Below are 12539 nucleotides of genomic sequence, written 5' to 3' on the forward strand. Positions count from 1 at the left end.
AGTAGTAGTAGCAGCAGTAGTAGCCGCAAGTTCATTTGAAATGTGAACCCAGTGGACAGAAGGCTTAAACTGCCCATCTCCGGCAGCCCACCATTCTCCTTGCAGGCAATAGGGAGGGAATTAAGGCTACATTTGTATAAGCAGGCAGCAGAGCCACCTAGTCATATCAGTGCCACCACATGAAGGTATCTCTCTCCAGCACCAGAGTGGGTGCTGCAAAGAGTATACTGTACTGTATATGAGTATGTTTGAAAGTTGAAGGTGTATATATGGAAGTTTCTGAAAAGGAAGCATAGGGTATCATTTTATTCAATCTGGTTTGAGTAAGAATTTAGTGTACTGTTTTTCTTTTCCCTTTTTTTTCTTCTTTCTTTTTTTTTTTCTTTTTTTTTTTTTTTCTTAAATTTGGCTTAATATTGCCATGTTTCCCTCATAAATGCCGAATTATAACATATGATTAGAACTAGAATATGGTGCAAGCTAATAACTGTCTTCCACTATGCCAGGCAATTTTGTGTGTGTTGTGGGGACAGGTCAGTCAGTATTATCAGTGTCTGCCATGAATCATTTATTCATTTCCTACTCCCATTGCCACATCTATGCCCACACCAGCAGACTGAGCCATCCCTGCAATGCATAAGATACTGCCATATTAGTATCTATTATCATTTTGTTTTCATCGGATGGAACTGAGCCATTCCCACAACTTGAACACCAAGTTGTGGGTGCATGAAAGTCAATGATCTTTAGTTTTGAGGTAGGAATGAGTCTCCATGGTTACCAGTTAAATCTACCCTCCAGTCTGGCTGCATCTTCTGAGTATTTCTATCCTTTCACTCTAACTTGTCGTAAAATTGCCATCTCTCTATCTCGAATGCCGAGTCGTAACAATAGATTAACACCGTGATGGTAGTCAATAGAAAGTGCTATGGAATGGATGTAGAGCCATAGCACTGTCTTTTTCTCTCACTGAGCAACATGACATAAACTGCAAAAGGACAAAATAACAAAATTTAGGCCAAGCTAAGGTAAAAGGACTATAGTGGGGTGCTGTTTACAAACCACCTTGCATATTTCTCCCCTTTGCAGAGTACCACAGGCACTACTCGTACCACAGTACACAGTTCCAGCTGCTCAGTTCTTGTGGTGGTGGTGGTGGTGGTTAGGAGGAGTATCTGGTGGGATGATATTTATGGACCATCACTCATTTCTTCCCCATGCAGAGTACCACAGGCACTACTCGTACCACAACACACAGTTCCAGTCCTTCAGTGCTGATGGTGAGGATGGCCTCCTAGATGTGCGTATTGCCAGTAAGGCCATACCCAAGACAACTGTTGCTGAACTGGACGTCTCCCAAGGACCTGCGCCCCAAGATGACCCACGCACTGAGTTCCCGGAGACTTGGCTCTGGGATCTACAGCTGATACCGTAAGTTGCTAGTCTCCTCCTCCTCCTCCTCCTCCTCCTCTTAATTAATGTCCTATCTTAATTAATGTCCTATTTTTACTCATTATTCCCCAGTTTTTACTCACTTAAGCCCCTATTTTTACTCATTTTTGCCCAAATTTATACTCATTAGTATAAAGTTTTTCTCTTTAAACCCCGAAGGGAATCAGGTGAGCTAAGCCAGACAGTGACCCTACCTGACACCATCACACAGTGGGTGGGCAAGGCAGTGTGCGTCCACCCACAGGAGGGCATCGGACTCACGCAGAAGGTCAACATCACCACCTTCACCCCCTTCTTCCTCGACCTAACCCTCCCTCCCTCCATCAAGCGTGGCGAAATCCTCTCTGTCAAGATTTCAGTCTTCAACTACCTTGACAATCGTCTCCCAGTAAGTATAGGCATAAAACACAGGCAACCCTCATTATCCAAAGAGGATGTGTTAAGTAAAATGGGGAAGGTCAAAGTGATGATGATAATGATGATGATGGTGATGATGATGATCATGATATTGATGATGATGATGATGGTGGTGGTAGTTGTTACCACTTGGGTTTTCTTTTTTCTTGTTTTATTTTTTATTCAATTACAGCATATATTTTTTTCTGCATACTGAGGTGGTTGTAACACACACACACACACACACACAGAGGCAATCAAAGGAGGCAGACGTGCGACATCGGTGCTCCGTACCGAACCATCACGGCCAGTGGCATTACCTAAATTAGTATCTTTGTATGAGTCAAGCTCTGTACCAGGTTAGACTAAATGATTTTTCATTATTAAAAAAAAAATAAGAAGAAGGTTAAAAAAGACTTGTTCAAACAGAAAAGAGAACCAAGATGGAAAAATGCACTCAGTCAGCTGAGGTTTGTTTACAGCAGCACGGGGAGTGTAAGTACATACTCTTTACTTTTAGTATTGTAAAATGGATTCATACTTTAGTAAAGCAAATTTGGAAAAGAAAAGGGATAAAGGTAGAAAGCATGATGAGTTCTACCAAGAACTGGTTGAAGTGGAGACTCACAACAGACTTGTTGAACGTGTAAACAAACTAGAAATGGCTTTCAAAAATGAAATTGATGAAATAAAGAAGCAGATGCACTTGCAAAAGGAAGAAATAGAAAAACTAGGAAGGGAGGCCAACAAGAAAGACACAACCATCAGTGAACTAACAGTGGAACTGAGTACACTTAGGAAGAAAATGAGTGAAATGGCAAGTACAGTAGTCAGTCATGAGAGTGTTATGGAAGAGTTCAAAAATGACACAGAGACAATTAGGCAAGTAAGCAGTCTTATAGACCAGAGCAGTGATATTGAGGAGAAGATAACACAGGTGAATGAAGCTGTGCAAAGCTACAAAAATGATGTGGAAACCACGTATGCTGAAATGGTGAAAGTAAAGAAAGACTTAGAAACAAGGGTGGAGGAAAAAAGCATTAAACAGGAAATGAAAAGAATAATCCAAAACAATCCAAAGTTAGTCAGAGATTCAGTAGATATAAACAAATCTATAGTAATCACTGGTATAGAAGAGGAAGAAGTAAAAAACAAGATCACAAGAGACAAAAAGGAGATGACAAATGTAATGAGCTTACTGAAAGAAGTATCAGAGGAAATCTGTAGTAAAGACATAGAGGAACACAAAAGGTTAGGGAAATACGAGAAAATCAAGACAAGACCTCTAAAGGTGACTTACCAGAGTGTAAACACTGTGGAGGAGATACTAAAAAATGCAAAGAATCTTATGGAAAAAGAGGAGTTCAAAAATGTATGGATAAAAAGATGCCTAGCACAAGAGGAACTGGAATTACTGAAAGAGAAAAGGGAGGAAGCAAAAACAAAAAATGAGGGAAGATCAGAAGAGGAGAAGAAGACATTTTTTTACAGAGTAATAGGATTGCAGGTACCGTACGAAAGTGGTACACAAACAGGATGGAATAAAAAGGAGGAAGGTAGTAGAACCATGTCATGACAAGTATATAAACAAGATGATAAAGTTGATGTACTCAAATGTGGATGGAATGGTATCAAAATTACTAGAGGTTGTGAAAAGTTTCACTGACAAAGTGGGTGGTTACTGTCCCCCTAGAGCAAGGGGACGGGTGTGTGCGTGTGTGAAGGTCACAGCCTTGCCCTTAGATCGGACTATATGAGCTCTCGGCTCCCTTCCGGGAAGGTAAAAGCTGACGATCACAACCATCAAGTGATCCTGACCGACCCGGTGACTTACACACACATACACACACACACAAAATGCCACAATCTTTCCCGCTCACGTAGAGGGTATAGCTTATTTATAGACTCCATCTCCATAATGCCTAAATCTGAAATATGTTTGGGGATCTGGATGTAAATTTGACTGTTGCGTGTTATATCTAGGTAGCATAGGAGGCTTAGAAAATAAATCAAACTACAGGGGAAGAAAACTGATCAGACTTGCAAAAAATATTATTCAGGGAAGCAAAAGACTTGCAAAAAATATTATTCAGGGAAGCGTAATTGGACAGAATAAAGAGGAAAATTAAAAGGGGAGCAGAAAACTTTAAGAGAGAGAGGAAAGAGGTCCGAGGTGCTGTCGTCTAGTCAGTTTCAAATATAACGTTAGATCAGATCAGATATAACACTATACTTGGATTATGCTAAATGGAGAATGAGAGATTGACTAGAAGAGTGTATGTGAGTGAGCTGCAGGGGAAGAGAGGGGGTGTGAGCTGGGGAGAGGGGGAGAAGGAGACTAGAAATGAGATGGAGGCTTAGTGTGGAGATATATGAGAGAGGGGGGGTGGCATGAGTTGGAGGAAGGACAGCCAAGTGGCAGAGGACAGGGCAACATGGTGGTGATTTGTTTGTGGCCACTTGGTACGGGATTAAGGCATCTCAATATACATAGATAGGATTATGCAAAAAAGAACATTAAAAAGCTAACATAGAGTTAAACCTTACGGTATCTTCTATTATTTCCTTCAGGTTACAGTAACAGTGTCCGACAGCACAGAGTATGAGCTTGTGGATGGAGTGGAGGCTGGCAATGTACATGTGTGTGTGGAAGCCCAGAACAAGGAGGTGGTGGTAGTGCGAATCAAACCCTCCGAGCTGGGTGAAGTCAACATCACTGTGAGTGCAACGGTTGACCACAATGCCCCTCTACAGTGTGAAGCTGCAGACACCTCCATCAGCAGAAGGTATGACAAATAATGTACTGTACTGTAGTTCTCTTTAGTCTATTTGTTTTCATCTGATGGAACTTGGTCACATACAAAACTTGGGGACTTAGTTGTAGCTGCATTAAATTCAGTGAGTCTAGCTTATTTGGTAGTAAAGTCTCCTTGGTTACTAATCAGATTTGACCTCCAGTGCAACTGAACTCAGCCATGAATTGAGCTGAAATGAAAACAAAGCAGCTATAACTCAGATACAGTGACCTAACTTAACCTAACCCAATACATCCAAACTTGACTTGACCAGACCTAAACGAAACTACTTTAACCCAACCTAGTCCAGTCTATCCTAACTTATCCTAACCTAATATAACCTAACCTAACATAACATATCATAGCCCTGTGCAGTGTGGCTTTAAGGATACCTCTCAGCAGAATGTATCGGCATCAGTCACACATTAAGCTATTTACAGTAAGCCCTTTATGTAACAGTTTAATTAGAGGGACCAGCATGATATTGAATCTGAAAATTAGTAATTTATGAATCCAGGTTCTTTATTTGCCCACCCTAGTTTGGTAGTTTAATAAAAAGTACGTAATTTAAGTGAAGTAAATGAAATAAAAACAGAAACAACGAATAGGAGACTCATACCAAAGACTTAACGTATTTCTTGCTTAGGGAGACATGTCATTGGAGTGAAGTAGTTACTGGAAAAAAAGAAATAAATCTAAAATGAAAAGGCAGCCTTTAGCAAAGACTTACGTACTGTTTTTCTTGCCTACAGAGACACATTGATCAAGCCCATCACAGTGGAGGCTGAGGGCTTCCCACGAGAGAAAACCTGGACCAAGTACATTTGTCACACTGGTAAGTAGGCAACAGGTTTGGTTAAAACAGAACTAGGCCTAGGGTTGTATTATAAATGGCTTTGGAGAGTTCATAACACTTTTTTCTTTGTGATTTATTCTGCACATTATACCGTACCTCAGTATCCTCCTGTATGTTATGGAAGTACTATAAAACCTATAGGAGTGTATTCTAAGTGTATGGAAGTTTATAATGCACTTTTCTTAGGAATTAATTTTGCACATTAGAGTGTCAGTATCCTTTTATATGTTATTGACACAAACTATGTTAGTACTGAAACACTGTACTGTAAATAACATACAAGAGTATGTTTATCTGTAATGTGAAAAATTTATCTCTAAGGAAGTGGTGCAACAAAAACTCCTATGGCATTTACAAATTTGCCCCCGGCTTAACCCTATGGAGTAATGTGGAGAGACAGACGGACAAATGAGGAGGTTTGGAAGTGTGTGGTGATGTCAATGTCCTGGAAAGAGTTAGGTGCAATACTTGACATAGTTTTCCATGTGGAGCAAAGGGAAAGTGAAAGACTGACTGGCAGAGTGTATGTGAATGCTAGGGCTGTCTCATTCAGAACTGGTGTGATAGTATTAGTAGGAGTGTTTTTATGATATGTCAGGGTGTTTTGCAGGAGATTGATAAAGTCAGTTTAAACAAAATTCAGATGATGGGAGTGTTCCCTGCCTCAGTCTTGTTAATGACTCATGTGTTTTGAGGCAGCAGACACTTTACTGTATCTAACCAATTCCTTTATCCTTAGATCTGGAGGCCTGGGATAAAACTTGTGTATTTTCATACAGTAGACAGCTTTTCTAACCACTCCTTTTGCCTTCAGATCTGGAGGATGGGAGTGATAACCTGGGCACGTGGGAAGTCGCAGCACCTTCAGCCATTGTGGAGGGCTCGGACCGTGGCTGGGTTACTGTGGTGGGAGACTTGCTTGCTCTCACCCTTGAGGTGAGGCTATGCATTTTAAAAGCCAGTTTTTTATTACTTATTTGGGATCCATGCAATTGTTATCATGGCAAGCTTCATTGGAGAGAATTTGGAGCTTGCTATGAACTCTAGGGTGACTGTTTTAATAATCTGTCCACCTATCTATCTGTATCCAGACACTTCAGTCCTATCAGGGGTGGACACAAATAAGTTCTTCCATGCCACCCTGTCCTCCTTACTGTCTTCCCTTCAGCTCATTCCCCCTCTCATATATCTCTTCATCCTGCCATGTCATCCTCAGTCTCTCACACTCCCTCTCCCCCTCCACTTCACTCTCATTCACTCCTCTAGTCTGTCACTCATGTTTGTAATCATGCTTATATTTAATTATTTACATACTCTCACACATCACTACCAAAGGTGACTGTTCTGTCCCTTAGTGCCTCACCATCTTCACCTCATTTTGCAGAACCTAGGTGGACTGATCAGGATGCCTTATGGCTGTGGTGAGCAAAACATGGTGAACTTCGCACCCAACATCTTCATCCTGCAGTACCTGAAAGCCACCCAACAGGCAGCTCCTGAGGCCACTGCCAAACTGCTCAGATATATGACCACTGGTTAGTTTTGCTGCACTGTTTATACCCCATTCACATACACTGTTTATACCCCATCACATACACCTGCCAGCCAATTATTCTATAAAGTTGAAGAGAGGGCATCACTGTCATGTCATGTTTTTTTTGTGTGTGTTTATTTAGCAGATTGAAAAGAGGCTGCTGAAAAGGAAGTGCCAAACTCATATCATGCTTTTGTTTGTGTTTGTATATCGGTTGAAAATAGGGTGCCAAAACTCCTGTTATGTCCTTGTCTGTATTTGTGTGCCATATTGAAAGTAGGTTCCAAACTCCTGTCATATTTTTGCATACAATTGCCAGGGTACCAGCGTCAGCTCCTGTATCGGCACAGTGATGGCTCCTACAGCGCCTTTGGCTCAGCAGATGAATCGGGATCCACCTGGCTCACTGCGTTTGTCCTCAAGTCATTTGCTCAGGCCCAGGCATTTATTTCGGTAGGTATTTCCATTCTTTTATTACTGTTACACAAGTCATGCTGTTGAGAATTCCCCCACATTCATATTTTTTTGTGTTCTTGTTTGTAGATCTAACCAGAATGCATCTTTTAAGTAGGATTAATGGTTAGGATGATGATGATGGCTAAAGGGAGAATAATAATGATGATGATGATGTTGGTGATGGTGGTGGTAATATTTTGTTGGTTATTTCCAGATTGACAACAAGAGCATACACAGAACTCGTGAATGGCTGAAGGACACACAGACTGAGAGTGGCTGCTTCAGAAGTGTTGGCAAAGTCTTCAGTAAGGCCATGAAGGTAAGGGCTCTCTGTCTGTCTGTCTGTCTGTCTGTCTGTCTGTCTCTCTCTCTCTCTCTCTCTCTCTCTCTCATTTTGTAGATAATTAAGATTACTACCTCACCTTGTAACCTTTATAGCAGATGACATATTGAACATTAGGGTAAATATGGTACTGTTTTACTGTTTGTTGTTGGGGTGGTGGTGTGGGCGAGAGAGTCACTACTGCTGATGATGATGTACAGTATTTACAGTACTGTGGCGTAAAGTAAGTCACATAGGTAGTATAAGTAACCTTTCTACTGTATAGCTGATAGTATGTTTGCCTGACAGAACTCTTGTACTTTTTGTGTTCAGGGTGGTGTTGGTGAGAGTGAGTCACCACTGCCATTAACAGCCTATGTACTGGTGTCTCTACTGGAGGCTGAGGAAACATCTGAGAGTCCCGTGGTTCTGAATGCCACACGCTGCCTCACCACCTATGAATCCCAAGACCCATACACACTGGCCCTCCTGGCATACTCCCTTGGTCTGGCCCAGGCACCCGAGGCTGAACAGGTGCTGCAGCAGTTGTTGGGACAGGCAGTGGTGGCTAAGAACTCCACACACTGGGAACTGCCACGAGGACCTGGTCAGTATGTAACAATTATATGGACTTATTTGTGTTATTACAGTATACAGGGTCATTGGTAACTAGCTTTCCACTAGAAACTTGCCTGATGGTATCTTATGTGTTGTTGGAATGGCTGAGTCTGTTGGTATGGACATGACTGTTTCAGTGTGAGCCAGACATAAATAAATGATGAAGGTAGACATTGATAACATTGATTGAACCATCCCTGCAACACATGGTAAATCACAAGGTCAGATGGAAGAGGAGCTTATACTGTATATTGTCCACCTTATAATTATTTGTCATGTCTTCCTCCATCTTTAGGCCTCACTGGTTGGGGAATGCTATGGTAGAAATGTTTCCAAGCTGCTCTTTCTTGATATATGCATAGCATATCATATATAGGCAGTGTTGGCCAAAACTCCACGGGCTGGGAGCCTCTACAAGGACTTGGTCAGTCTCACAAATTTGTAATTACAGTATTCAAGATGCCCCAGGAAAGTGTGGCAAACTTTAGGAAGTTATTCTGAGAAAATTTTGAGTAAAAATACCTATATCAAAATTATTCCAATTCTCAGCCATTACAGAGCTACAGTAACTGTCTTTATTGGTGAATTCTGAGAGAAACTGTTTTTACCCATCAGGTCATTAGTAACTGTAACTCTGTAATGGCAGACAGTTTGATCCATGTTGATATAGCGTTTATTACAGTACTCAAAAATAGATAGAGAATAACCTTGTGAATTTTCTCATATGAATAGCCTATAGAATGTTCAGATATCATTATCATCATCCAGACCTTTCTCACTCTAGGGTGGGGTGAGTTAGGATCTGGAGAGAGAGTAAAAAAAAAAGTGATAGAATGGGACACTAACTAAAGTTTTCTCAGTTGAATGACTTCCATTCCCACTCACACATCATTCAAGCCCCCAGACACCTGACTCCACCTCACAGGCATGAATATCGACTCTGCTACAGAAAATGCAATATTATTATTATTATTGTTATTATTATTATTATTATTGTTATCATTATTATTATTATTATTATTATTATTATCATTATTATTATTATTATTATTATTATTATTGTTATTATTATTATTATTATTATTATTATTATTATTTTTATTGGTGGTAGATGGGGATGCTCACCATCCACTCACTCGATGTAGTGCTGCTCTCAGGTGTCTATCCTTTCCTTTCCTCCTTCCTTATTTCTTTCCTTTCTTTTCTGTCATTCTTTACTTCATTCTTTCCTCATCCTTCTGCCTAGGGGTGACTTTAGACTCCCTCTTCTATCTGTCTTTCCTTCATTCTTTCCTCTTCCTTCTGCCTGTGGGTGACTCTACACTGAGTGACAAGCCAAATGGTTTTCTGTATACCAGGAAACCATTTACTATGCAGGGTGGTAACCATATAACCAAATTATGGCGCCTGGTGGTTTAGTGGGTAATTACAGCACTCCAATCGGATTGAGCTGGTGAAGGTTTATATCCAATGGGTGGTTGGGGTGTATTGCTCACATAATGCCACTCAGGGATGAGTGAGGCTGGTCACTCTTATTTTAAATGTCAGGACCAACTTGCCTAGCCCCGTGCTGCTACGCTGCTCATGGGACAACATAGGATTGAATGATGATGATGATGATGATGATGATGATTATTGTTACACAGTTATTATTATATTCAGATTGTTAATCTTGATTCTTTAACTCCCCCTAGGGCGCAGCAACTCACTAGCTGTTGAGACGGCCGGCTATGCGATCTTGGCCATGATGGCCATTAACCCAACTGGCTATGACCAGCAGGCCAGGAAGGTGGTTAAGTGGATCACCGCTCAGAGGAATGGAAGGGGAGGCTTCTACTCCACTCAGGTATGCCTGATTGGTGGTGCTGATAACCTTAACCTTACCTTGTGATGATGATGATGATGATGGTGATGATAGTTATGGGTCCTACCTCACCCCATTTTTAGATGAGAAAAGGGATTTCATTGTAATGTTGTTGACATTGATGATGAGTATAGTAGTGATGAGGAGAAGGATGGTGATAATAATGATGATAGTTTTGATGATGATGATGATAGTGTGATGATGATGATAGTATTAGGATGATAATGATTTTTTTGATAATAGTGATGATTATTATTCTTCCAGGACACAGTTGTAGCTCTCCAAGCCATGGCCAAGTACGAATCTCAGCAGTACCAGGGTGAACTTAACATGGTGGCCACAGTGAAGGCCACCGGGCTGGATCACTCCTTCCCAGTGGACGAGACCAACAAACTCCTCACCCAGCTGGTCACCATACCCTCTCTCCCAGCCACACTCTCACTCTCCATGGTTGGCCAGGGATGTGCAGTGTTCCAGGTCAGTTTCAGTACAGTACAAGAAGAGCCTGGTTGTATAGATGGTTAAGATGCTCCACCCAGACAAGGCTTGTAAGGGCTTATATTTAAGGGTAGGTTGGGGTTCATTGCTCTTATAACATCATTCAGTGGTGAGTGAGGCTGGTCACCTTTGCCCATAATGTTAGGACTGAGTAGCCTAGCCCCAGGCTTCAGTGCTCCTGATGAGGCAAAAAGAATCAAATGATAGATAAGGAGATACAACAAAAGCCATGTTATATATCCCTTTCAGTCTGGTGGTATCTTATTTACATTTATTCCTACTGCCTCCAAACAGTTTTGTTCAGTTAAGGGGATACTTTTCATACATTATTTATAGCCTTGATCTTCATTACATTCTTTTTAGAAACTTTGCTAAGTGAGGTATTACTGGACATTATCACTTTATTGCCTGTATTATACCGGTAATTGCTAAAATGACCTATTTGGCACTAACTTGGTGGTTTCACAGTCTGTTCTGCATTACAAATATTTGGCACTCACCTGATGTTGTTACAGTTTGTGGTGTGTTTCAAATATCTGGCACTAACTTGGTGTTGTTACAGTCTGTACTGCGGTACAACGTGCATGATCCTGAGCCCAGTGATGCCTTCAGCCTCACCGTTGCCAGCAGAACTTCAGCTGACAAAGCTTGTGTCACCAAGCACATAAAGGCATGTGTGAAGTACCTACTTTCTGATGGCATTTCCAACATGGCCGTCATTGAAGTCAACCTAATCTCCGGCTACATCCCTGAGAAGGAGGACCTCAAGAAGATAGTGAGTGATGACAACCCCATCAAGAGGTATGAGGTGGATGGCAGCAAGGTGTCTCTGTATGTGGACGAGTTTAGCAGTGAGGAGCTGTGCGTTGGTCTCCATGCCTTGAGGGAAGTAGATGTGGAGAATCCCAAGCCTGGTTCAGTGGTGGTGTACGATTACTACCAACCAGAGTTTTCTATCAGCAAGGTGAGTGAGGGGACAGAAGAGAGAAGGATAGGAGGGTGGGGGAAGGAGGGAAGAAAAGAGAAGGGCAGAGGATGGAAAGGAAGGAATGGGAATAAGAGGATAGGGGAGAGAAAGAGGGAAAAGGAAGGAAGAGGAGAAGAGGAACAAGAAGGTAGAGAATGGAAAGCAAGAGGAAGTAAAGCTTGGAAGGAAATGTAGAGAAGAGACAGGGGAAGGAAGGGAGGAGGAAAATGTAGGGGATGGAAAAAAATGGGAATAAAAGGAAAGGGAAGAGACGAATAAGGTAGAAGAAAGAAAGGCAAAGGGAGGATAGGAGGAGAAAAGGAAGAAAAGAGGAGGGTAGGAGATGGAAATGTAGAGGAGTAAGAGGAATAAGGAAGGGAATAAGAGGAGAGAGAAGGAAAGGAAAGGAAGAAAGGAAAAGAGAAGCTAGGGAAAGAAAAGGAAAACAAGAAGGTAAGAGGAAAAAAAGGAAGAGGGAGTTGGGCAGGAGCTGAGGAGAGATGATGGAAGAGTCACTGAAAAAACAAGTGGGGGGGAAAAAAGTGCACAGTGATACTGGGAGTGGGGATGACTTTACACCTAGGGGAAGGGGGATGAAAAATGAGTGTGAGTTAGAATGATACACAGTAGCTGCAAATTTTCTTTAAGTAAGATAAAAGTAGATTTATGTAAACAAGGGTTGATGTGAAATCTTCCTAATTCGGGGGAATACTGCAGCCTAGATCAGCACTGTAAGATAACTAAGGTAGATGATTTAGAGAGTTTGTCAACTGTGATTCTG

General features: G+C 41.5%; 1 protein-coding gene across 1 annotated transcript in view; it reads left to right on the forward strand.

Annotated features, from left to right (window-relative positions):
• LOC145391755 (alpha-1-inhibitor 3-like) overlaps window positions 1-12539 on the forward strand; it is a 37208-nt gene that overhangs the window by 22561 nt on the left and 2108 nt on the right. The window contains exons 15-26 of the mRNA XM_080266293.1: window positions 1224-1431; window positions 1612-1840; window positions 4420-4634; window positions 5396-5478; window positions 6314-6435; window positions 6884-7034; window positions 7353-7486; window positions 7704-7808; window positions 8145-8418; window positions 10124-10275; window positions 10558-10770; window positions 11354-11755. Coding sequence (XP_080122419.1) covers window positions 1224-1431; window positions 1612-1840; window positions 4420-4634; window positions 5396-5478; window positions 6314-6435; window positions 6884-7034; window positions 7353-7486; window positions 7704-7808; window positions 8145-8418; window positions 10124-10275; window positions 10558-10770; window positions 11354-11755 — 2288 coding nt within the window. The remainder of the gene's footprint in view (window positions 1-1223; window positions 1432-1611; window positions 1841-4419; window positions 4635-5395; window positions 5479-6313; window positions 6436-6883; window positions 7035-7352; window positions 7487-7703; window positions 7809-8144; window positions 8419-10123; window positions 10276-10557; window positions 10771-11353; window positions 11756-12539) is intronic.

This window comes from Coenobita brevimanus, chromosome 19, assembly GCF_032717465.1.
Source record: "Coenobita brevimanus isolate Jiangsu-jjx chromosome 19, ASM3271746v2, whole genome shotgun sequence".
Lineage (NCBI taxonomy): Eukaryota > Metazoa > Arthropoda > Malacostraca > Decapoda > Coenobitidae > Coenobita > Coenobita brevimanus.